At 42.6% G+C, this 25,362-nt stretch overlaps 1 protein-coding gene and 1 long non-coding RNA gene across 2 annotated transcripts in view; one reads left to right on the top strand and one right to left on the bottom strand.

Moving 5' to 3' along the window:
• Positions 1–11,702: 11,702 nt before the first annotated feature.
• On the bottom strand, positions 11,703–19,141 carry LOC311434464. The gene is made up of 3 exons (XR_014691512.1): positions 19,014–19,141; positions 14,475–14,560; positions 11,703–13,462 (listed from the first exon to the last, which is right to left on the bottom strand). It is a non-coding gene; the product is annotated as an uncharacterized lncRNA (long non-coding RNA).
• Positions 19,142–19,607: 466 nt separating this feature from the next.
• TRHDE (thyrotropin releasing hormone degrading enzyme) overlaps positions 19,608–25,362 on the top strand; it is a 205,050-nt gene continuing 199,295 nt past the window's right edge. The window contains exon 1 of the mRNA XM_084514641.1: positions 19,608–20,590. Within this exon, the coding sequence (XP_084370767.1) occupies positions 19,749–20,590 (842 nt within the window). The 5' untranslated portion in view covers positions 19,608–19,748. The remainder of the gene's footprint in view (positions 20,591–25,362) is intronic.

The following is a 25,362-nucleotide window of genomic DNA, read 5'->3' as shown; positions in this document are numbered from 1 at the left end:
CTCCTTTCTTCCTGAGGGATTCAGAGTCACATCTCCATAAGCCAGGAGAGTGCTATGTTATAATTTATTTTGAGAGATACGGATCTGAATTTTCTTCAGGAAGATAACTGACACTGAGGCTTTTATCATTACAGTTTTGAGTTTAAGCATGTAGGTTACACCTAAATTCCCTTTTGGGTATCCAGACCAGAGTTCCACTGGCACAGAAATGACATTATGACAGTATCTGTATCAATACAGTTTTGACCTTAGTATTACCTCCTTTGATATCAACAGGTCTTCTGAAAAAGCTGCTGGAGAGAAGTAGCTTTTGGTCTTGTTATACAAAAAGCAGAAATAAAACTGCTTATGGAGGAAGAGTTTTTAACAAGCAGTTGTAATGCCCCTCGTCAGTCTCATCACATGCTCTTCTCTCACCTCATATGTTATTATTAGAATTGTTTTATATATTATATATATATATATATTTCTTTTACGAATAAAGCTTTTTATATATTTTGATTGAAATTAAAGCAGTAACAGAGAACATTCTAGAACATCTATTAAATTAAAAATAAAAACAAAAACGTATTTAATTACTTTTAACCATGTCTACTTATCTGAAGATGAGCATCTCTGCAGTCCTGGAAGCCCTGTAGAGCATCCCATTTTCTACATCCTTACTCTTAGAGATCTGAATAGTTAGGATAACCCTGTGTAAATTTAAGCCTCCTGTAAAAGTTTCTTCTTCCTATGCATTACCATTATTTATTTATTTTAAATTTTCAAAGGCAAAAGACTTGCCTATATACTTGACTATAGTCAAGTATAGTTCACCCAAGCTAAAACAGACCAATATTTTACAACTAAATAGCATTGGATGGAGAGGACCGAAAGAAGTAAATCAGCTTGTGAATGATTATCATTCACTTTACATAGTGAAAAACAAATATAGCTGTCATTTTCTAACATTCATTGAAAAAATATTGAAAATGTGTATCATTCTTGAACCTAGCAAAGAAATAAAGAGCTGCCTAATACTCTGTTGTGCACATTTCTTGTATAATACATATTACCAAGGAGAAAAAAGAGGGAATGAACTAATGAGATGGTTTAATGTTGTAAAAGTGGCTTATCATATACCACAATCATAAAAGACTCATTTGAAAGAGAGAAAGAAAGAAGAAAAAATCAATTAAAAGTAACCAAAGCAAATAGCGTTTGTTTCTATCTTCCTACACTGCCTTGCAGCCACTGTATCAAGCAGAGGAAGGAGTAGGTGGATGTGGGTGTTATAAAAGTCCAATATTGGAATTGGCTCAGATCCTCAGATTTCTGAAATGGTTTATAACACTGAAGTGTTATTTTTAAAGGATGCCAACATAATTACGTGGATTTTTCTTCTGAAAATTCTCCAAGAGAGTAAAAAATTACTACTTTTTTTTTTTTTTCTTTTTTTCTAACTCAGTGGATTGGAGTACAAAAACAAAGCAAAGAATAAGTCCACATCCAGTGGACTTGCCCGTGTGTTGCATGTGGAGCTTTGGTGGCCCAGATAAACGAACAGGGTTGCTTTCCATAGGATGTCATTGCTTTTCAAAACACCCTGCCTGGGAGTCAGTCATGCTGAATTTTGTTCCTCACTCCTTATTGACCAGTCTGAGTAGAGAGCCAGGTGAACTCCCTGTGCAGTTAGGTGGATTCAACTGTATGATTCATGCTTGCCTTTCTATAATTAGACCAAGTCTACATTTCCCAGGGGAATGTTACAATGATCAGTTCACAATAAGTCTCCAACCCACAAAGTTTTGGACCAGGTGCCTAATGTAGAAAGACTTCTCAATTAGTGTTGGCCATCCCTTCTACTACTCAAGGGTAGTTCAGCCTGGTTTCTGGCACTTCATGGCTCATCACTACTGAAATATGTAGGAATTGTGTAATCACTGTCTTGGATTCCAAAATTAGCTCAGTTGAAAAGTTGCCCATCTTAAATGCTTCAAATGGCCCTTTCCAGAGTGTGATCAATGGCCAACTGACATGTCCAGATTGCTGACAGCTAATGAAACACACACTGATGAGAAGTCTGCTCACAAAGATAAAAGGAAATTTATGTAATTTGGTTAGACATTAAAAATGAAGTCCCGTTTCCTTGGAGCAGTTACTGATCACATATTAATTATCCTTTAGAAAATACCTTTACCAAAGACTAATAAGGTTTAATACTGTCGAGGCAAAAATAGTTGTCCTATTAGATATTTTTCAGTAGTCAACATATAATAGCTTGCCGCAGAAAAAAATGGCAGATGCCATATTTAAGAGAAAGTAATGAGTTATACAGAGTTCTGCTCCTTCAGAGGACCTAAGGAAGTGCAGAACATGAATTATATTCTAATTTGTAGTATCCTAACTGTGTCGGTTTACACCAAGAAGTAAAACCTTTTTCATATAATATACCTGACAAACATCTATTATAGCATCCTGCAGAAGCAATTTCCAGAGAGATGTATTTTCTTGCACAGTGTTATTAAAAAGTTAGGGAAATTGGAGAGTATATTTGACAGATAAAATTAGAAAATTAATGGAAATGGATAATTCACTCGGATATTCAGAAAAAAAATGTATGAAGGAGCAAATACAAAGGCACAGGAGAGGAAATACTTCAATTCATGAAGAGAAAAGTGAATGTTACTACTGGCTTGCTTTCTTTTTCCTTTGTATTATTAACTTCTATATGTGCATACAGTAGCTCCAAGAAGTCCTAATCAAGACTGGAATAATTTCATAATACATCCTTTATATATACTAAAACTGACACACACTGGTTCTCTCTTCTTCCCTCTCCTTCCCCACAAAATACATTTATAGTTTCTACTCAGAGTAAGAAGCACACAGATTGTAACTGAATACTAAATACAATTATCATTGCAACAATTGCACCAGTTTTGCTTTGCTCAAGCAGAGCTTCATAGTGTCATGTACAGCGAATTGTTTCCTAGTTTGTGAAGAAAGGCATATAATAATTTTGTTTTCAGTATAAATTGTTCTCTATTTCCTGAAGCAGTCTTGGGAAAATATGTGAAATAGTTCCTAGTTTTGCTTAATTCCTTTTAAATAAAAGATATGAAGTGTATGTGAGATGGGTGCATCTGTGCACGTTTCAAATGCCATTATATGAAGTTCTGTACATGCCTGTTCATTTTGAAGCCACTGGTAAGGCTCAATTTGTTTTTGAACTTTTAGTCTGTCATAGGAATACATACTGACACATGAGGGTGTGGTGTTTTCACCCTATTGGCCAAGTAAAGTCCACCACATTACTCTCTCATTCTCTTCCTCAAAGGAAAAGGGGGAGGAAATATGATGAAAAAGGCCTTCAGGGTTAAGATAAGAACAGGGAGAACACTCACCAATTGCCACCATGGACAAAACACTCAGCATAAGGGAGATTATTATAATTTATTGCATATTACTAACAGACTAGAGAAGTGAGAAACTAAAAGAAAACAACAAACACCTTCCCCCATTCACCTTTTACCTCTTCCCTCTGAACAGTGCAGGAAAATGTAGAGTAGGGGTTGTGGTCTGTCCACAACACTACATCATCCGCCTCTCCTTCATGGTCACTCTCTGCCCCTGCTCCACGTGGGGTGCCTCCCACCGGATGCCATCCTTCCCACACTATAGCTCTTCAAGAACTGCTCCCACATGGCTCCGTACTACGGGGTCCATCCCCCAAGAGCAAACTGTTCCAGCACGGGTCCCCCATGGGTGGGCAGCAAATCCCCCCAGCCCCCCTGCTCCTGTGGGGGCTCTCCATGGGCCGCAGCCTCCTCCAGGTCACATCCACCTGCTCCACCAGGGGCTCCTCCACGGGCTGCAGCGTGGAGATCTGCTCCGTGTAGGACCCATGGGCTGCAGGGAGACAGCCTGCTCCACCAGGGACCTCTCCACAGGCCGCAGGGGAACTTCTGCAATGTAATAAAGCAGCTACTCTGTAAGTGACAAGTCTTACATCAGCTGCAAGCTGAAGTGTTCAGGGTTTTTGTCAATAGAATATCTCTCCAGGAGGATGCTTGGTTTACATGGCATTGGTCATATACTGCGTGAGAAGATGTTTTTTACATCATTTTCTTAATTAAATTTTATTGAGCAAGAAACCATTTACAAGAAATTATTTTCAATACTTGGCACTTCATAAAGTACTCTTTTAGATTATGGTTATTATGTTTATCTCCAGTTCTGGGAGGCAGTACAAGAAGACAACAATAAAATAAACTACCATCCATGGTGCACATCAGATGTGGCTATGACTTTCCCATTGTGCCCCTTTTTCTGGCACCCAGTCAAGTTCCTGACAACACCGATTCAGGTTTTTGTTCTTACTGAGCATCCCTTCTATTTCTGCAAAAAGCCTTTTGGCTCAGCTGGCCTCCAAACAGGTGTATCCCTTTTTTCTGCACCTCATTAGGCACCTTGCCAAGGACAAAAAGGCTGATTCACCTCTCCTGTCAAACTGTATCTTTTAAATTGGCACTTTTTAAAGTGAGATCTGGTATTTTGCTGGTGCATCTGGGCTCAAGTTTGGGAGACGACAGAGCAATCCTGGTTATCCCAGATATAAAATTCTTAAGTTTTTATGATGACATTAAAACACAGTTCTTTCTTCCTGTACACCTCACCAAAAATACGAAAATACATACTGTATTTCAGGTTTTTCCAGTAAGAGTTGACTACATACATACTACCACACTGACTACATACTACCACAATATACTTTCGTACCCCACTGCCAGCAAAGCTCATGTTCTTGAGGGACCAAGCCTTGCCCATCATCTGTTCAGATTCCCTCAAAGTGGTTTCTCAAGGTATTTAAGATTCCTTCTGCTTCAATGGCTTACCAGTCAGCAGGAGGCCATCTCACTCTCTCTTCATCCCTTTCAGGGTATTTTTATAGGAAGAGAGCTAGGGACAAATGCTCTGCATTGAAAGTAATCTCTGTACTCTACTGAATGATATAGTTGCAAGCTGGGTTGTGCGGATTTTTTCACCTGGACAGACCATAGCTACATCTGATAAGTAAGACTGAGGCTTGCAGAGCCAGCTACAACGTTTAGCTAGACATCCACTTGTGAAATGAATAGGGGTTACATGGTTAATGCTCCATCTTGTTTTAAATAGACAAGGTAGGTGTAAGTGTGGACTTGCTGAATGGATAAATATTTTTAAAAAATATTTCACCAGTTTATTCTTCTTTCTTTCCAGACTGTTAAATCTCTAATGCATTTATCATGAACCAGATTCACACGTACATCATACAGGATTTTGATAATCACTTCCTAAACTAAGCTGAGCCTTCACTGCACGCTTGGTTGGAATCAGCCTATGTTTGTGTTCTCACTTGCCTATTTTCCACCCTGCCAGCAACCTGCTTTTGGCTTCCCTTACCCTGGACCCAAACCAGCTCCAGAAACAGGCTCCCCAATGCTTTTGCCGTGTGATGTATGTGCCATGTGGAAGGCAACCAGCTGCCTCGAGCAGTGGGAGCCCACTTTACGCTGCTGCCACCCCATGTTGCAACCATGTTGAGGTCTACCTCATGGCCCTAGGATGCTCACTGCAGTCCCAGGTGTGGTGCCTGCCTGTGTTTGAGTTAGGGCCCAGCACCACAGACCAGGAGGCTTCCTTGACTGCTGGCCTCAGCATGGACCCTACACTCTGTGGGTATAGCCTGCTGGTCTGAACGCACACACAGTCACACCACTGTAACACCTGTGCTGCTACAGCCTGCCCGAGACTTCTACTACATGGGCATAAAAATTAATAATTTAAATAAAACAAAGGAAAAAAATTAATTTAAGGTGCTTCTCCGATGTTCTCAGCTAATGTGGCCATCTATCCAGAAAGAGAAGATTATATACACAAGTTACATAGAATGTTTGCAAACATTATTGTTAATGTGCACACCTTATCAACATACATTGATTTTATACGCATCCTTTAATTTAAATAGCTTTGATTTTCTGTCTGGAAGACAAAAGAGAACATTAATAGCCATCGCTTACTGAGTTTACAGAACTGTACATTAGCTCCTCTAAAATGATCTTGTGTTTGTTATGCTTTAACTATTAATATTTAAAAGAATATTAAAAATGCTGGAAACCTGAGTCAGGTAGACAGTGAATAAATAAATTACATATTTGATATTAATTCACCCTGTTACTTCTTATCATCCTCTATAAACCTGTAAACTTCTTGCAAAGCTATGAACAACAATCTTTGTGTGCCAGTTTATTACCTGTATAGATATCATTATTCCCTTGTGACAGCAAAGTCAAATTCAAGGCATTTTTCATAAACTAGGAAAAATTACCTTTCCAGTGACATATGACACAACCTTCAACTACTAAATGAATCCAAGAAAAATTCTCCTTTGGGAAAAGACCTTGCACATGATTTGTCAGCCTTAAAAATGTTTCTTGAGAAAGTTAATTCTGAGAGGCTTTACAACTGAGCAGTGTTTTCTTCCTGTATTTAAACTGTCCTCTGCCGTGGTGCATTTCAGAATCAAAACTACAGAAAAAAAAATGCTTCGGTATATTTTAGCTGTACAAAGACTCTTAGGCTCTCATAGTGAGATCTGAGACCTTATTGGAAATCTCATATAAAAATCTTATTTGTAAACGTCATGTCATGATTTTCAGCACCAAGGCGTTTCAGGAGATTGATGCTGCAATGAGGAATCTGAGGAGTGGAGACTACAACTGAGGTGAGATGTCTGCGGATTGACAAGGGAGTTAAAGCAGGATGAAGTGTTTGGAGCAAAAGCTGTCAGCTCTAGGGAGAAGTGGAGGACAAAATTATGTTCATAAAAAAAGCACATTCCTTCCAAAACCTCACCCAGATTTAACCCTCCTGCTCTTGATAAAGATGTGCATGTAAAGCCCATTGGCACTGAGGCTTCTAAGCCCTGGTGGTCCTGTGTAGAGCCAGGATCCAGGACCCATGACTTGGTGATCCTTGTGGGTCCCTTCCAACTGGGGATATTCTATGATTCTGTGATAACCTACAAGTGCTACTGCATCCCTCAGTTCTGGAGATGGAGTGAATACACTGTGCCTGCCCACAGCTCAAGGATGGTTAATGAATGGCTTAATTACCTCCCCTAGCTGAGATCAAGCTGCAGCTCTGAACCAGCTGCTGTAAGAGAGGGGCTGCCTGGGCATCGTGGGGCAGCAGGTGGTGTGGCTGCAGGCTACCCTGGAGATGCTTCAGAGATACAAGCTGACAGGAGTGGTGAAAAAAAGCAATGTGCAGAGGAAAACTGCCAAGTAGGGAGCTAGGAAGCTACAAAGGAAGAGGAGAAGGATAGGGAGGGATGCTAAGCTACTGCTTTTTCTACAGCTGCAAGGAAAGAGCATCTCTGGTCATCCCTGCCCTCAGCTGACTGGACTAGACTGGACTAGACTGGAGTGTCTGAGGTTAGGGTAGGGGTGTGTGGCTGAGTTTGCAAGCCCTTGCATCTGCAGCATGTGACTTTGAGCTGTTGTTTGTAGGGATTGCCTACAAAGACATGTGGTTGGAGATGGCTGCATGGGATGGCAGTGCTTGACTTCATTGCAAGAATGTGTAACAAGCTTCTGCTGCTTAGCACAGGCTTCTGCTGCCTTGATGGAATTCAACTCAGTGCTGTGCAGAGACCTTGAGTTTACCTCTGAAGGCTCTGTGTGGCACTTTGTCTCACACAGATAATCTTCCTGAAAAACATGTTGGAGCAGCCTGAAAAGCATGGTGTTTAAAGCAGCTAAACTCCCTCCAGCCACCTGAATCACAGCTCTTCCACGTGATGATACACTATATGGACATGTAGATATTTACTGCTCAGTGTATCTAAAACCATTGCAAAGGAAAGGCTCTGTTGTTTTACCGAAGTATGGGACATTGCAAAGTCTTCCCTATCCTGCAGTCTAGCAAATCTAAGTTTGTCACTTGCATATGCATACAGTATTAAAATTGGAATTTCCTTGGCTTTGGAGAACCTGCATTTTGAATAGGAACAAAATCCTGGATCAGTAAGATTATTTATGTGTGTAACTTTTCTAAAAACTAAATTGTACAGTTTCTTCAGTGAGGGAGGTACTTGAGTAAATGTCTGTCTGAGCAGACCCATGCAAGATGGTCAGAATCCTACAAAACTGGGAAACCAAGAGAGCCAGTGGGGCTCTCATCAGCTGGCTGATGGTGGGATCTGGCTAGTTGTGACTGTAGCTGCAGGTTAGATGCAGCACGTAAGTGCTTTCTAATGCAGCAGAACCTAAAAACCCCTCATAGAAAACAGGCACTGTTCTGATAAGTATTTCACAAAAAAACAGCACAAGGACTTTCTGTACAAACCATGATTGCAGCCCTGGATATCCCATTACTTTTTTCTTTTGAGTATTTGTATTATGCCATTATACTCACTCTCTCCACTTAAACTTCATCTGATGTTTTTGCAGCATTTCAGGATTTCAAGAGTGTGAAAAAACACCAAACTCACAAAACCTCAAAGTCCATGTTTAAGCACGTGGCCATTCCTCAGTGCAACTTTCAGAGATTCAGACAGCTAGTGCATACCTTCTGGTGCCAGTAAATATGTAGAATTACCTGGTAACTGATGCTACTCTGGCATATGTGAAGGTGTGGGTGGGAAGGTGTGATAAGAGTAGCTGATGGATGGTGGAGCCATGCTGAGACAGCAGTCTCCTTCACTGTGTCCTGAGCAACTGCTGTGATGTGAGCGCAGGGTCCAAGCTCTCCCACTTGTGTGTTGTTCTTCACTGGAACTTTTTGTAACTGCTTTTCCCCCCTCCTCTCTGCTCAGTAAAGAAGCATTTAATAGAATCATAGAATCATGGAACCATTTAGTTTGGAAAAGACCTCTAACATCATCAAATCTAACTATAAACCTAGCACTGCCAAGTCTATCACTAAACCATGGTCCTATCCACATCTACACATCTTTTGAATATGTCCAGGGATGGTGACTCAACCATTTTGCTGTGCAGCTTGTTCCAGTGCCTCACAACCCCTTCAGTGAAGATTTTTTTCCTAATATCCAATGTAATCCTCCCCTGGTACATCTTAAGGCCATTTCCTCTTGTCCTATCACCTGTTTTTTTTTTTTTTTTTGGGACAGGAGACTGATCCCCATGCACCTACAACCTCCTTTGAGATAGCTGTAGACAGTGATAAGGTCTCTCTCGAGCCTCCTTTTCTCTAGGCAAAATAACTCCAGTTCTCTCGTTCCTCATAAGACTTGTTCTCTAGACTCTTCACTAGCTTTGCTGCCTTCCCTTGGACGTGCTTTAGCACCTCGATGTCCTTCTTGCATCTTGAGGGGCCCAAAATTGAACACAGTTTCTGAAGTGGCCTCACCAGGGCCAAGTACAGAGGGACAATCACTTCCCTAGTCCTGCTGGCCACAATATTTCTGATACAAGCCAAGATGCTGTTGGCCTTCTTGGCCACCTGGGCACAATTCTGGCTCATATTCATCTGACTATCAATCAATACCCCCAAGTTCCTTTCTGCCAGGCAGCTTTCCAGCCACTCTTCCCCCAGCCTGTAGCGTTGCATGGAGTTGTTGTGCCCCAAGTGCAGGACCCAGCACTTGGCCTTATTGAACCTCATATAATTGGCCTCAGCTCATTGATTCAGCCTACCTTCAAGCAGACCAACAGTCCCACCTAACCTCGTATCATCTGTAAACTTACTGAAGGTGCACTTCATACCCTTGTCCAGATCATTGGTGAACATACTGAAGAGAACTGGCCCCAGTGCTGAGCCCCGAGGGACACCACTTGTGACCAGCCTCCAACTGGACTTAAATCTACAGTGATTCTTTGGTCCTAGTCACCCAGCCAGTTTTTTACCCACTGAAGCATATGCCTGCCCAAGCCATGAGGAGCCAGTTTCTCCATTTGGCCATCAGTGTTTTGCAGAGGGTGACTGGTCAGTTTACAACAAATCTTGGACTGTGACCAGCTATGCCAGACGCTGATATCTCAGTATTTCCATACAGTGTATCATCCAAACACCTTGCAGTTATGAACAGCTCTGTTCCTCAAAGGTGTCAGAGGTATCCTGTTAGGGATAAAGGTAGCAAATGGGGAACAGGTATACTATGGAAGAGGGCTGCAGCTGTACTGGGAGCCTAGCTGCTGAGTTGTTTGCAGTTCAGGCCAGTGAGCTGCCTGTTGGACCCTCCTTTATATTGTATCTTGTTTGCTTGAACTAAATTCATTGTCTTTGAACTTAACTAAAACTCAGAGAAAATGCAGGCATGGACTTGTTGGGGTGCAGATGCTGGGGCTGAGCACTGGGCTGTTGATCCTTGGGAAATTTCACTGAACCTCAGTGTCTGTTGTGGCATGCACACAACATGAGTGCAGCTCCCCACTCTCTTTCTGTCTAAATAACAGCTATATCTATTGGAAACTGCATTTCTACTGTCATATTCTTTTACTCGTCTAGATCATACATCTTAAGGATTAAATCTAATTTCCGTGAAACCCAAGAGCTACCGTTAAAAATGACCCCTCTCCTTACTGGCAAGACTACCTGATGTAAGACCAGTTGATTTAGTTCAAGAGATATTCAGGGAGGACTTGTTTTCCTGTATGAGTCTGTATTTAGTAAGAGAGAACACAGAGGAGCTGGGTAACTGAAAACACAGCATTTGCAACCTTAAAGTGGTTTGCTGCTTTTAATGCCTATGTAGAACAAAACAAAGAACGTTTTGTTTGGGGATAATAACCTACAAAAGTTACTTTCTAGCAGCTTCTTAAGTTAATGGCATTGAGAAAAATAACAAAAGGGGTTAATAAAAGGAAAAAAAGGAAAGGTCTCTTTAAGAATCAGAAACATCAGAAACTCTCTGTGCTGCTTTCAAGAAGCCAGCCTGAACATAATTCCACTGTCCACAGCTCCTCTCAGTAATGTATGAGGACTCATTTGCTCAGTTCTGTAAGGCTAGGGGACAGCTGCGCTGTTAGTGCTGGATAACTGAGCAAGTCTCGTGACCACAATCCAACCGCATCTCAATTGGCATGTCCTATGTAGTATATATGCCCCCTGACACTTTGAATTTTGTATATATTTTTGAGTGTCTGTGCTTTATCATTAGCAGAATCCAAAGCTTCTGTGTGGAAATCCTCCCTGAATTTATAGGTGAGTGTCCTGTGATGTCGAATCTGATCATTTGTCTTTTCTGAGAGTGGGATTAGTGGGAGTTTACAATTATCTAGCTTTGCTTCTCATGGAAAGCTGTAGCAAAACTAATGGCAGTAAAATACAGGAGCATTTTTCTTGTGGCAAAAATCACACAAGCCAGAGCTTGCCACTTACATTTTCCAAGATAAGTTTGATGATTATCCTGTAAATGAGCATTGATTTTTTTCTGCAGATCCCATTACTTTCAACCCGAGAGATTGCTCTGTCTTCTTGCATACCTGTTATAAATGTATTGCAAATATTTTCTCTGTACATTTTTTTTTTTTCTTTAAAAGACCCCAAACCCACAGCCTCCCCCCTTCCCCGTGATGCTCTGAAAGCCAGATCCCGACTGGTTTTAGTGCAGCCGGAGGGATCTGTGTGCTTTTATAGCTGACTGACCCACAAGGTGGCACTAAAGAGAAAAGTGACAACTTGGCTAATAAAAAGTGAAAACCAAAGGCAAAATACCATATGCTGAATCAATATTATTTTAATTAGGAGCACACTTCCTTTATTGTCAGTTAAATTTTATTTTGTGAAAAGCCTTAAAGCTATAAAGCGGCAAAAATGGTTCATTGCCCCCACCCCACATCAAAAGTTAAGTTTTAAAGAGAATGAACGAGACATAGGTCATCTATTTATCACAGTTCCAGAATCTGAAGGAGGATAATTGTGATCCAAATGTAGTTAATTAATTTTCTTCTCTAAGGAAGAAAAAATTCAAATGAGCTAAAAGCTGAAATCTTTTCAGTTATTAGTCACGTTGGGAAGGGATATGACACCAGGAGTTATTTATCGTCTGCTGTATGAACAAGTTTTCTACTGGAATATTTTGATTGTTGATTTTTTATGCCTCTGTTGTTAAGTGCTCTGGGCTTACTCTATAAACAAATTCTCGGAAATAACATGTTTCTGTGATCGAGAATTTTCTACCAACAGGGGTTAAACCTTGCTAGTTTGATAACAAGTAAGAATTTTCACTAAAAACTTCTTAATCATGAAAATTCTTTTGAGCTGAGTTACGAGTGGTCAGATTAACACTTTTCTAACAAGAAATCTACAGTCATCTCTGGCCAGGACTGCTCTGTAGGTAGGTGACATGAAACTTGCAACATAATTAAATAGATGATATCAGGCTAATTCTGAACCTTTCCAAACTGGACTCGCTATAATATTTTTATTCCTTTTGAGGTGTGTGTCAGTAGGATTAGTGCTATTAAGGGCAATAGAGGGCAGGAGTTTACTTTCAGAGAAATACTTAAAGTGGTACCAATATGTTAAGAAAAAAAATCCTTAAAGTGTATTTTTCTGTGAAGTGAGCAGTATTACTGAATACCTGGCAGTGTGCTCTGGGAGCCACCAAATAATTGGATGTGTTGTCAATGTATTTTGATGCTTCATGAAATTTAACAGACTTTGAAATCACCCTGAAAATCAAAGCGACTCACGTTTAGCTTGAAAGAGTGAAATATAGAATTAGAAGTGATTGTAAACATTGGTTAAAGTGTAAGTGCTGCTGATGCATTAGGAATAGTCCTGTCACTGGAAACAGTTAAGAGTCTTCTTTTTTTTTTTTTTTAAAGTCAATAATTTGTATTCTACATTCAAAGTCCTTGTTCGATTTGCTCCCATTATTCACTGTATGAGGAAATAAAAGCATCTATTACTCAGGATCCCAGTAAAATCAAACCCAGGCAAATTCTGGACAAGAGAAGCAGAAGCCAGCACTCCTGTCCAATTGGCCCAAACCTTCCACCTTGCTGTATTTCAGTCCTCTCTTTGTATGACACTCCTCGTCCAGAGAATGTTTAGGGTCAATCAGAATTTTGACTGAATGATCTTGTCGGCAGAAGTTTGTTTGTTTTACAGGTCATTACTTCTGAAGGACTGTTGCAAGATGTATTACCCTCAGGTGTTAGATTTCTTCATTTCTTCCAAAATTGTCTGTTTTACACTTATCCAGGACAGCTGGCAAGTCACAGACCCCTAAGGTGTTTTGACTGAGAAGGTGAAGATGAGTGTTCCTTACAATAACTCCGGAGGTCTGTATGGGCATGGTGGGGCTGAATGAATATGTTCACATACACACCTAGGGTCAGCAAAACACAAAAAGGAGCCTGAGGCAGGGCAAGGTGAAGTACAACCAGTACTCTTGCATAAGAAGGGACTCTCCAGCCAGGAGAACCACGAGGTGACTTCCATATTCTTTGCTCATCTGGAAAATAGGATACTGAAAGAAACAAAACAGTTCATCTTGTTTATAATGATTTATAAAACATGATAAACTCTGAATGCATTGACACCTAACACCAGAATTATGAACATGTGTTACAGAGTTGAAGGGACAAAAAACTTACCCACAGTTTTTACATATTTTTTAAATGTGTCTTAAAACATTTTTTAATTGAAATAAACCCTTAGGTTGCCATCTAATGTGGTCCTTGTATTTTTTTTTTCAGTGAAAAGGTGCTGAACTAGAAGGTATGACATGATCTAGGTGGGGAAATGTTGGTTTGTAACATAATCTGGAATTTCTACAAATTCTTGTTTTCCCCTGAGACTAACTTCTTACCACTAATTGATTCCAATTAGCCAGTTTTAAGTGCAATCAGTGAAAGAAACAAACTTATTTCTACGCTCTGCACCCCGCTACTAGCAACGTCTCTTTATTGAATTGGTAGAACTGAAATAGCTCGTAGTTGGAAAAAAAAAATCAAGAAGCCGTGTTTAAAAGACTAAGAAAAAAAATTGTAAAGGAATTGAAATATACTTTAACTAAAACTTGCTAGTGGAGAATGAGGACATTTGTTTTCTGCCTTAAATTGCTGCTTAAATGAGGAAAAAGAAATGAATGGAAGAAAAAGAAGAATCAGTTGCTGAATAGACATGGGCAAATATGAAAACGGAACATCTGGGAAAAATAATGCATCTCAGTCACTTAATTTGGAAATTTAAAATACTATTCAATTCTCATATGAAAGTAGATATTTTTATCCTAAGACTTCAGGTTTAAAAAATACAGAGTAAAATACCACAGAAGAGAATGGTGATGGTCTCTGATTTCAAAGAACAGAGAGAATGGGAAGCAGGACCTGGTCTCTGAGGCCTGCTGGTACATGGGCAACATTTCATCAATGCCTCCTCAGATGTTCCTTCCAACCTGAAAGGCAGTAGAAGAGCAAGAGGTGATGATAGAAAATTGAGGGAAGAGGAGGATCCAGGGTACTGAGGAGCCTGCCTACCTTTTGATAAACTTCCAGCTTCTCGTTTTGTAGGATTTTATCCACAGCATAACACAGCACTGTGCCTTTTCCTGTTCTGACTGTTCCTTTACAAAGGGGAAAATAGAATTTGTCCAAGCTGAAGATGCATCTAGTCACCTGGTCATCTCTAATTATAAACTAAACATAAATACAGCTTAATGCCGCTAGTCTGAAGTAAGAGCAGTTATTTATGCAAGCAGCATGAGGACAGTTAGGTTACAGCTGAAGCAGAGGAGAACAACGGAAGGAAAGCTCAATTTCTTGGTATGCTCAAGCCATCACAAATCATCATGTTTCAGCTTGTTTTACTATCTGGTGCTATGGCTGTTTTGACTTTTAATTAGAAAGTCTTTCTCTTAGAATTTTTCTTAGCAGTAATATTTAAAGTAACAGAAGGTGTATTCACCAAGGCAATCAATACATTAAACTGGGCATGTTACTGAAAATGTCCTCTGGAAAATAGCAAAGAGAACACATGAACGTAGGGCCATTGTCCCAGTTTGTCCCTTTTGGCCAACTTGCAAGCCTCAAGAGGACACAACAGTCCCCTGTTTGCAGCAGTGCTTCTTCAAGTAATTATGAGTATATTGCAAAGCCAACAGATTATAGGTAACATGTTGTGCCTTGAAAATTGTCATTCCCTACCTTCCACTTGGTCTTGAGGACAGCCACCTGGAATCTGGGTCTGCGAGAAGTGAGTAGTTCGTAATACTTTGGGAGGTCACCTTATTTATGTGTTTTTGACCAACATGTTTGTAGACTGTGGAGTGTGGACTATTTTAGTACTTAAACAGAAGGGATGAAGAGCTGTGGGTAGCCTTGACATTGAAGTATGTGAGAAAAATCCAGCTATGACCACAGAAATGCCTGACTGAGGCTGAAAGGGTCAGCGGAGCACTGACTGATGGGGGCTGACTGTCTCTTTTCCCCTGTAATTCTTCTCTGTATATATTTCGGTGCATTTTTTTTTCTGGACTTTGCACAGAAAGACTTTTTCTGGGCCCTTTACTGTTATTTTTTTATATATATGTATTTTAATATTATTTTTGTGTGTGTTTATGTGTGGGTCAGTAAGATAAAACTGTCTGTAAAACCTTCATATACCTGGAAGAATGAAGGATAGATCAACCAAGTCAAAAAGCAGAAGTTAGGCAGCCTCTGAAAGCTGTAATGTGCTGATCCTCTGTCTGGATGAACTGTACCCTGTTGCATGCTACACAATACAGTTGCTCATTTATAGAGCTTTTCTGCCAAGACTGTAAAGTACCATTGTGAATACCGAGCGGTGTCTATGTGCAATCTTAACATAACATAAACCACAGCTTTATTGGGGTCCCTCATCACCTCTTTGCTGGCCATAGTATAAACTGGTATAGAATTGGAAGCTGTGTTGTCTGAAGTTTATCTGTGTTTCTTCTGATACTTGTCTGGGGAGGGCCATCTCCACAGCAATTCGGCTAAGGTGAGACATGCTCTTTTATTTTGTATGAGTAACTGAAACCCAATCCTATAAGCTCATAAAATGTGATTGCATACAAGATGTTGATGGCCTAGGGGAAGTTTTGAACAACTGGGAGTCATTATCAGGATTTTGCTGCAAAAATGATCCATGATCTGATGTGTTTTCCAGCACTCTACAGAAAGGCCAAAGGGACTGCAAGCTTCAGAGGCAGTACCCATGAAATCCATGTGTGTGCTTAAAACTGTGGACAAACAAAAAAACAAGAATCTTTCCCAAATGTACACAAATTGTTTCTTGGGCACCCCATACCTTTGTGATTGTGATTTCTCATCAAACTGGCTATCTACAGTAATCTGTACATAGAACTGCTTGCAGAGAGTAGCATTTCAGAACAAATTAATAAATTAATACCTCACTTGACCTGTATCTCGTCTAGCTAAATTTTAGAAACCCATCATTACTAATATGAAGAAGAGGTTAATCTAGTAATGTGCAGTTTTAGAGTGATAGATGAGCTGAGGTACAAAGGTACAGCACCTTCTTATCATAAGTCTCCAGACCAACAAGGATCCCATGGGGTGGCTGAAAACCTCTCGATACTTTGAGTTATGGGACCAAACCTGGAAGTGGATATAAAGAGCCTTAACTCCTCTCACTTGTGCCTTGCTCCAGTATGTTGCCTGTGCTATTTTAACCTGACTTAAAAGGAATTAGCTGCATGGCTTCTTACTAGCATGTACCTTAAATCTTTTACATACCCTTTCTGACACTGGCCCTTTGATTTAGAGACTAATATTGTCAAAGCTGAGTTGTGTGACTGACTCCCTTAGCTGATTGTGGAAGATCTCAGCCCAGAGAGTTATGTATTTGTTATTTGTATATCAAGAAGGCCAGAATGATGTACCTGTGCTGTCACAGGCAGCTGCGCTTTCCTCTTTAGAAGTGTTGGAGCTGGCTAGCTAACAAGCACAGCCCAATTGGCTGGCACCAGAGCTCACTGCTTTGCTGAGAAGGCTTCACAAAACCTTAATCTGTGAGATTTGTAACTATTCAATTATATTTAATTAAAAATATGATTACAAAATAGTTATAAATGACACTCAAACTATTCCATTTCATTCTGGTCTGCTTCTATTCTTGAAGCACATCTTTGCCTGAATGTCTCCCTGATGGGAACAAACACAACTTAAAACCCATTGCAGAAAGCGATAGAGGGAAACACTGCCTTTTCTACTCACGCCTGATACTGACAGACTGCATACAAAATCTTAAAAGCACTCGGGCACTCCTTTTGTGCCTGCTTTTAGAGGGTTTAATGAAACATATAGAAACTGACATTTTAAAACCTGTAGCTTTGAATCTTATTTTGCAGTGTCAGTTTGTTTCTTTTTTCTTTTTATTTATTTCTTTATTTTTTTTTTTTTCCAAATCACATAGCAATAGTTTCCTACCTTTCTGCTTCAAACTTCAGTCAACAAATAATGAAGGCTATTTTCAGATAATAAAACATTTCTATTCTTTGTCCTGTTATAACAGGTGGGCAGCTAAATAACACCACGGTAAATACGTGGGAATGCTAGTTACGGAGCAGTGTTGGCCCTCCTAGGATGTACAAAACTACTTAGCAAGTGTATCACAACATTTACGATCAAGACTACTTGAAATTATAAGCCTTTGTTAGAGCGTGCTGCACGATAAAAACAAAGGCTCAGATCCTTCCAGGGAGAGCAGCCCTATATATATTCCTGACTTAAACTGGTTTATGTGTCAGTAAATGATCATTCATATTCCGCAACAGCATGCAAAGTCAGATAACGTTTCCAAAAGATGTAGTAGATTTGGGGAAAACAGAGATCAGGCATTCCTTCGGGAAGTAAAATGGCTAATACAGCCCATTTCAGGAAACTGTGCAGATTTGCTTTGCTTATGAAAGAAAAGTAGGACTTTATTATTTTCTTCGCTATGGAAATTAAGGCCCCTCTTCTGCAAATCGTTATGTACACGTTTAACTTGATGTACGGCATATATTCCATAGGACTGAGTGCCGCGGATAAACACATATGTAACTGTTTACAAGATTGGCGCTAAAGAGCTTCCAAAAAAAAAAAAAAAAAAAAGAGTTTTTGAAGTATGCAAGCAAAATAAGGAGAACGGGGATGTTTTCAGACATTGATCTAGATCCCCGCTGTGTAGATTAATTCTGCGTTTTTGCAATCCCCAGATGCACAAGTCAGGGGGTGGGGGAGCAGGTGGAAGAAGTGGGCTCAGATTCAGTAAATCACTTCTCAGCAATTCACTTTCCCAGACTGGGGTTCACTCCTAGGACTTCTTAAGCCACGTGTCGGTGCATTCCCCCAGGCATCCTTAAATCCTCCCAGCCGAGAAGTGGGGTTCAGAACGGGCTGGAGGTGAGAAGCCCGTCCTGGGGCCGCGGAGTAACGACGTGGGGATGGCTGCAAGTCCCAGCGAGCACTTAGGGACTGATTTTTCTCGGCATATTAATCCTATCGATTTGAGCGGAGTATTTAACCTTTTATTTTCGGCTCCATCCCCGCGTTAGCATGACAGCACTATTGTCGTCCAAACGTGTAGTCGGCGGCTCTTTATTAAGTCCTTATGAATCTGACACAGTGCCAGCCTCCGATATCCACGCGGGGAGCACAGCCCCGGGAAACCCCACGGCTCGGAGGGGCTGCAGCCGGCCGTCCCGTCCCCCAGCCCCCGTCCCTAGCCCACCTCCGGCCCCCCCCCCCCCCCCCCGCAGCCTCGGCGACCTCTCCGGGTGCCAAAGCGGAGAAAAGCCTCCTCTGTCCCCGTGTCTCCCCGGTCCCCGTGTCGCCCCCGTCCCGGTGTCGCCCCCGTCCCGGTGTCGCCCCCGCCTCCCGCCCCCGCCCGCTCCCCCGGGGCGCCGCCGTCACCGCCGGCAGCCGCTGAAGGCGAGGGGCGGCGGGGCTTGCCCGCCTCTCCCCCCTTCCCATCCCTTCCCTTCCTTCGCCTCTCCCCGGTGCCTATATATAGCTGCCTCTGCCCGAGCCAGCCGGGAGAGCGCTCTGTACCTGCAGGAGACAGAAAAGCCAAAATAAGAGCGGAGCGCCGAGGAGTGACTCTCCGGAGCCAGCCCCGCCAGGAGGAGGAGGAAGAGCAGGAGGAGGAGGACGGGGACAGGGACGGGCCCGGCGCCGCTGTCCGGTGCCGGGCGAGCCCCGCGGGGGCGACCCTCGCCCCCTCGCCCCCTGCCCGCCTCCCGGGGGCCCTGCGCGGCGGCGCGGGGCTCGCATGGCTCGGGCGCTGCCGGGGCCCGGCGCGGAGCCCGACCCCGGCCCCGGCGGCTCGGGGGGGCGCGGAGGGAGGAGAGCTCCCTGCGGGCGGCGGCGGCGGCGCTAGCGGGGGGGCCGGGGCGGCTGAGCCCTCCCCCTGGGCGCCGGGGTGCGCTCCCCGGCATGTGCTGAAGTGCCCCGCAGAAGCCGCACAAGTTGCAGGAGCGGCTCCGGCGGCCGGACGGCGGCGAGAGCCCGCGGCCGCCCCCTACCCCGCTGCCGACCCCGTCCCGTCCCCCCCCCATCCCCGTCCGGGGGTCATTTCCCGGCGGGGCTGCCGGCGGCGAGGGTGATGCGGCTCCTCGGGGAGAGGGTGAGGGAGTGAGCGAGAGGCGGTGCGCCCCCCCACTCCGGGCGAGAACCCCCCCCCTCCCGCCCCGGGCCGAGGGGCCCCCCCACCTCGGAGCCTCCCATGCCTTCGGGGCCCCCTCGGGGGGCGGCGGCCCCGCGGGAGGCGGGGGCGGCGCTGCCGTGATGGCCCTGGAGGAGAAGCGGGAGAAGCGGCCGCCCGTCACCCCCATGATGATCGAGGAGGAGGCCGCCCTGCGGAACGGCAGCCGGGGGCTGCCGCCGGGCCCCTGGGCCGAGGCGGCGGGGCCGAGACCCCGCACGACGGAGCGGCACATCGCCGTGCACAAGCGCCTGGTGCTGGGCTTCGCCGTCTCCATCCTGGCGCTGCTGGCCGTGACCATGGTGGCCGTGCTGCTCAGCGTCCGCTTCGAGGAGTGCGGCGCCGCCGCCGACGGCCCGCCGCGGGTCGGCGGCAACGGGAGCCTGCCCGGGGGGGCCCGCCCGCCGCCCCGAGCCGGGCAGCCCCCCGGCCGGCCCGAGCCCGAGGAGCAGGCGCGGGGCGGGGAGGCGACGGCGGCGGCGGCGGCGGAGGAGGAGGAGGAGGAGGAAGAGGAGGAGGAGGAGTGGCAGCGGCGGCGGCTGCTGCCTCCCTGGGCCCGGCCGCGGCTGCCGCGGCACCTGCGGCCGCTGCACTACAACCTGATGCTGAGCGCCTTCATGGAGAACTTCACCTTCTGCGGGGAGGTGAACGTGCAGCTGGAGGTGCGCAACGCCAGCCGCTACATCGTGCTGCACGCCCACCGCATGCACATCGAGGCGGTCCGCGTGGCCGAGGACAAGCTGGCCGGCGCCGTGCGGGTGGCCCGCTCCTTCCTCTACCCCCAGACCCAGGTCCTCGTCGTCGTCCTCAACCGCAGCCTGGAGGTGCAGCGGAGTTACAACCTCAAGATCATCTACAACGCCCTCATCGAGAACGAGCTGCTCGGTTTCTTCCGCAGCTCCTACGTCCTGCACGGCGAGAGGAGGTGAGGGGGGACCGGAGGGGGGCGTGAGGAACTTGGGCCGGCGCTAGGACCCGGCGGCTGCTGGGGGTGGTGGGTGGGTGAGCGCCCTTCTCAGTGCTCTTTACTTCAATACTTACAGAAAAAAGGCGGTGGGGTGGGATCTCGCATGCCACGGACCGATTTGATCTGCTTGGTGCAGCTGAGCCGCTGTAGGTTTGCAGGCAGTGGCGGAGCAAAGCTGGGCAGGGCCACCTGGTGCGGGTGGCACCGGGCACGGTCCTGAGCCGTGTCCGAGGGTGCTGAGGCAGCGGGGTCACCTCCTGGGCCCTTGTCACGGCGGTCGGGTCACTGGGGAAGCCCCTGTTAAGGCAGGCAGGCAGACAGCCTTTATTTAAAAGGAAAAAAAAAGTTTTCTAACTGCTGTCAAACTTTGTGAAACAAAGGATGGGATGGGTTCTTGATCATCGTGTCAGCGTTTGTTCTTTTAGATTTAGTTTCTTTTTATAATCTGTCCTTTCCTGAAACATCCGTGCAGTGACAGGTTCTCTCCCAGTTCTGTACTTCCTGCAAAGTTAAGTTTATATTTGGAAGAATAGGTAAAAAAAAAAAAAAAAAAAAAAAAAAAAGTAAGTCAGGCAGAAAAAGCAAGCTCCCCAGCTCAAATCTACAACCCTTGGATTAAAACATGCCTTTGTCACTGTGATTATTGACAGTTTTAAACACTCTGATGTGGGATTTGAGAACGAGATTGGAGTTATTTGTGTGATGTGTCACTGCAGTGAAATGAAATGAAAAATTGGAAAAGTACGGCTGTGGGAGAAAGTGCAGGCAAAATACCTTTTGTCACTGAGGAGTTAGTGAGTGGGTAATCAGAAGTTTTAACAGACCCATATGGAAACAGGCAAATCGGAAAACAAGACTGGTAACAGCAGGGGGTATAATTCACTTTCCAAAACCAAGAAGTTATCTAACTGTTAGCATTCCTGAGCATCTTAGCTTTATGTGGAAGTAGTTGAACTGCCAAGCTGCCGCTGCAGTGACATTTCCCCAAAGTTACCGCACTGTACTTCCATGCCAATGCTCCAGTTACGATTTAAAAAAAAAAAAAAAAAGTTTTTTTTTAGAGTCATCAAGAGAGTTTAAGGCACAAGGGTGGAAGGCAACAGTCGAACATGCTTCCCAGTGCTTCTTGTGTAACTTTTCAGGTACAAATAATTTTGTCCTTAATACACTCGAATAAAGTCATATTGGGCAAGATCCTTACCTTATGTAAGGCGGCATTGTTATCCTGAAATCTCTGGCAGTTTTTCCTTACAGCAGCTCACACTTCTTTCAGTAAAATGCTGTTTATAAAACTGTAATCAGTTCATGGTTACAGTTTCATGTGTTTAATAGAAATACCGTTTTTCTTTTTGAACTGTCACAGGCTTAATAACAATGACTCACTGATATAAAATAAATAATACACATTCTAAACCACGAAACTTCTTTGTTCGGAGTGTGCTCTTGCAGTGCAGCAATTTGCATTTTGATTAATAACCCATTTTTAATGTAATGCATATAACCATTTGTAGCCCTTAAACGTGGAGAGTTTCTGCTGTGATAGACAGAAAGGCTCCTCTCATGCCCTCAGGGACCCTGATATTCCAGCAGAACTTTAGCTTTTTGACATCTTCATATTCGATTAAAATACAACAATATTGTTTGAGTAGTGGTTGCTGTGAAAGGGTCTTAAACTTTGTTTTCAACTTTTCTTGTACATGAGGAGTAAATAACTGGTTAACTGTGAGCCTTCACAATCATAGTAATGCCTTCACTTTATAATTTTTTTTGGTGAAATTAGTTCATTTACTGTGCTATTCATAGGTGAAACTCTTAATTTAGCCTTAGATGTTCATAGTAGTATCTATTTTCTTACTGAAAACTTTAGTATTCTAATTGAAAAGTGAAACACAAGTGATGAGCTACAAACTTATTTTGCATCATGTGCCAGAATTTACTATTACCGAATCAACAAACATTTAATACAGATACTGTAGAGTACCATAATAATATGCACACATGATTTAAATGAATATCAGACTTTGACATAAATGAAAAAGAAAGAAAAACTTACATCATTCAGACAAAACAAACAGACATATTCTTCCATCTTATAACAACTAAGATGTCAAAATAGATAGGTTGTTGAGGAAACACACGTCTTCCTTTAATAGATGAGGTAGAATTAAAATACCTGCAAATTACTGCCGTGGGTATGCTGAGAAGAGAGACTGCAAGGCTGTCATTCCCAGAGGTACAACTTTTTATGGTGATATTTTTGGGAATTGGAGATAAAAATGTCAGTGCCCAGAGAAGTATGTGGAGACATGGATGAATTACTCAACCTGCTCTTCACTTGCAGTGTGGTGTAGTTTTGCTTGGTTTTCCTCCTAATGCAGAGAGAAATAGATAAGCACAGACTATTTTATTTTAGACATGCATGACAGCTTAGTCTTTGTGAAGCAGTTTTTAACTTTCTGCTTGTTTTACTTTATGGCACAACAAGCAAATCAATATTTGATAGTAATGCACATGTTATAAATATCACAGTTATTGGTAGCTGGTGTATTTTTAGTATGAAATATTGACTGCCCGATGTTTGCCCAGTTACGTCTATCTGGATATATGCATCTATCTGTGTGAAGACAGAAGTTGCAGAGTTTACCAGGTTTTATTACTGTGGTGTAGAGATTATATCAATGGTCTAACTCATAACAAGACTACTGATACAGTCTCCAAAAAGCGGAAGAAAAATACTCCTTTTTTGGGGGAGTATCTGTATTTATACAGTAGTCCCAAAGTATGCATTTACATGTTTGTCTGAGCTCATTAAAATTGTTAATTGCAGAGGAAAGTTCATCATTCTTGCTTTATTAATAACAGGCAGGTACAGTTTTCCATGCTCACTTGAAGCTACTGTTGACTCCTAGCTGCTCAGAGTGTGCCTAGAATGCAGAATCAGGTCCACTTGAAATACTTTGCATATAAATTAAGTTGCTTTGCTTCATTTAATTGGCTGATTTGGCTTTGTTGCACTAGTGTAAATCCACTGATAATAATGGATTTTTTTTTTTTTGGATTAACACTGGCATACCTGGCATCAACTTTTTACCATATATTTAGCAACCTTATGCAGAATTATGATTTGTCTCATTAAAAAATGTGGGTTAGTTAAAAGAATACGACATACTGAATTCCTTCAGTAGTTACTAACCAAGTAAGGCTTTTTGTTTTAGACAAAGGACCAATGGTAAAACCTTCAATGGTGGAAAAAAAAATCATGCTTGAAAAAGAAAATTAGCCCTCTGAAAGAGGTGATCATTTCACCAAGAAATGATCTGGTTCTATCAGGCATAGATGTGCTATAGCGAGATAAGAGCAACATTTCAAGACATTTATTTCTTCATTTTTTTTTTTTATAAAAGAATGCTACTAAATATTTATTAAACCCAAGAAGTTTTAGGAAAAAAATAGATATTTTGTTTTCCTTAAAAGTTGCCTATTATTTTTTCTCCCTCAGTGTTTAAGAGTATTGTAATGGAGATTAATGCCTATGGACTAATTAATAATAGGTCCCACCATTTTCATTTTATCAAACATATCCACCTGTCCTCTTCCTCCAGAGGAATAACAGATGATTAATCAACCTCTAAAATTCTGACAAATGTTTACCAGGTATCTAAAATTGCATGGTTATTTTTGCTGATGGAACCTTGAAAATGGAGACATGATTCAATACCTCTCAAAAAGCCTACATACTTGCGCTTACGCAGTTAGGTCATAGTCATTTTCTTGTCCTGCGTGCCTCCAGAAAATATTCCCATTGAACCCCATTGTTCTACCTTTTAAGTGTAGCTCCTTGTTTCTGCAGAGAGATCATCCCACATGGATTTTCTCTGAATGGTGTAAATTTGGAGAAAATCTCTACCCACAAATGTTCCTCTTCCATATCTGGATTAATATATACTTAGTTCCAAAGCAAGCAGTTGCAGATTTTTTTTTTTTATTCTTTCTTTTGGTCAAACTAAAGCTTTCCCATTCTATACAATGGTATAATAAATGCCTTTGACTTCTTTGGAGATCTTTTCATGATTTAACCCGTTAACTAACAACATGTATTTGTTCTTCATAAAATACACTACAAAAGAAAAGCACATCTGGAAAAAATGCTAAACTACTTTGTGCTTTTTTTAATCATTTGTTTATATGTGTAATTTTGCAAAGGTCCCAGAATATTTTTCCTGGACATGCACAGTAACATTAGTGCTGTATCATAGTGTGTCTCAGACCTGCATGCAACCAGTAAAGAAGCAATCAGCAGTGGAAAACAACGACCCTCTTGAGTATGTGATGTGGTCATAAGTTGTAATGTCCAAAGAAAGGCAAAGTGTGCTGTCAGTGTCTCGGGGCAGAGTGAGCCCCCTGAAGGCTCCTAAATTCTGGCTTTAACTGAGGACTGTGCTTACTTGTTCTGCATTGTGTGACCAATATTGGCCAAGTTTTTTTTCACACATAGAACAGAATTGCTGTGAGAACCCAAAGTTTCATATGAGGTGAAGGATTATTCATTATTCATCAGGGTGCTGCCTGCAAATTTCCTACAAATTTGTAGGCTGTTACTTTATATTGATTGTGTTACAGTACAGGTAGTAAGAATTCATGCTAAGAAATGCTACAACGACAAAGCAGTGTTCAAACACTCTGTACTGTTGCATTTGTTGTTAAACCACAATAGTCAAGCAATGTTGTAT

This window comes from Aythya ferina (genome assembly GCF_964211825.1).
Source record: "Aythya ferina genome assembly, chromosome: 1".
Taxonomy (NCBI): Eukaryota; Metazoa; Chordata; class Aves; order Anseriformes; family Anatidae; genus Aythya; species Aythya ferina.
The sequence above is the reverse complement of the archived record's forward strand: the minus strand, read 5'-3'. Positions and strand labels throughout refer to the sequence as shown.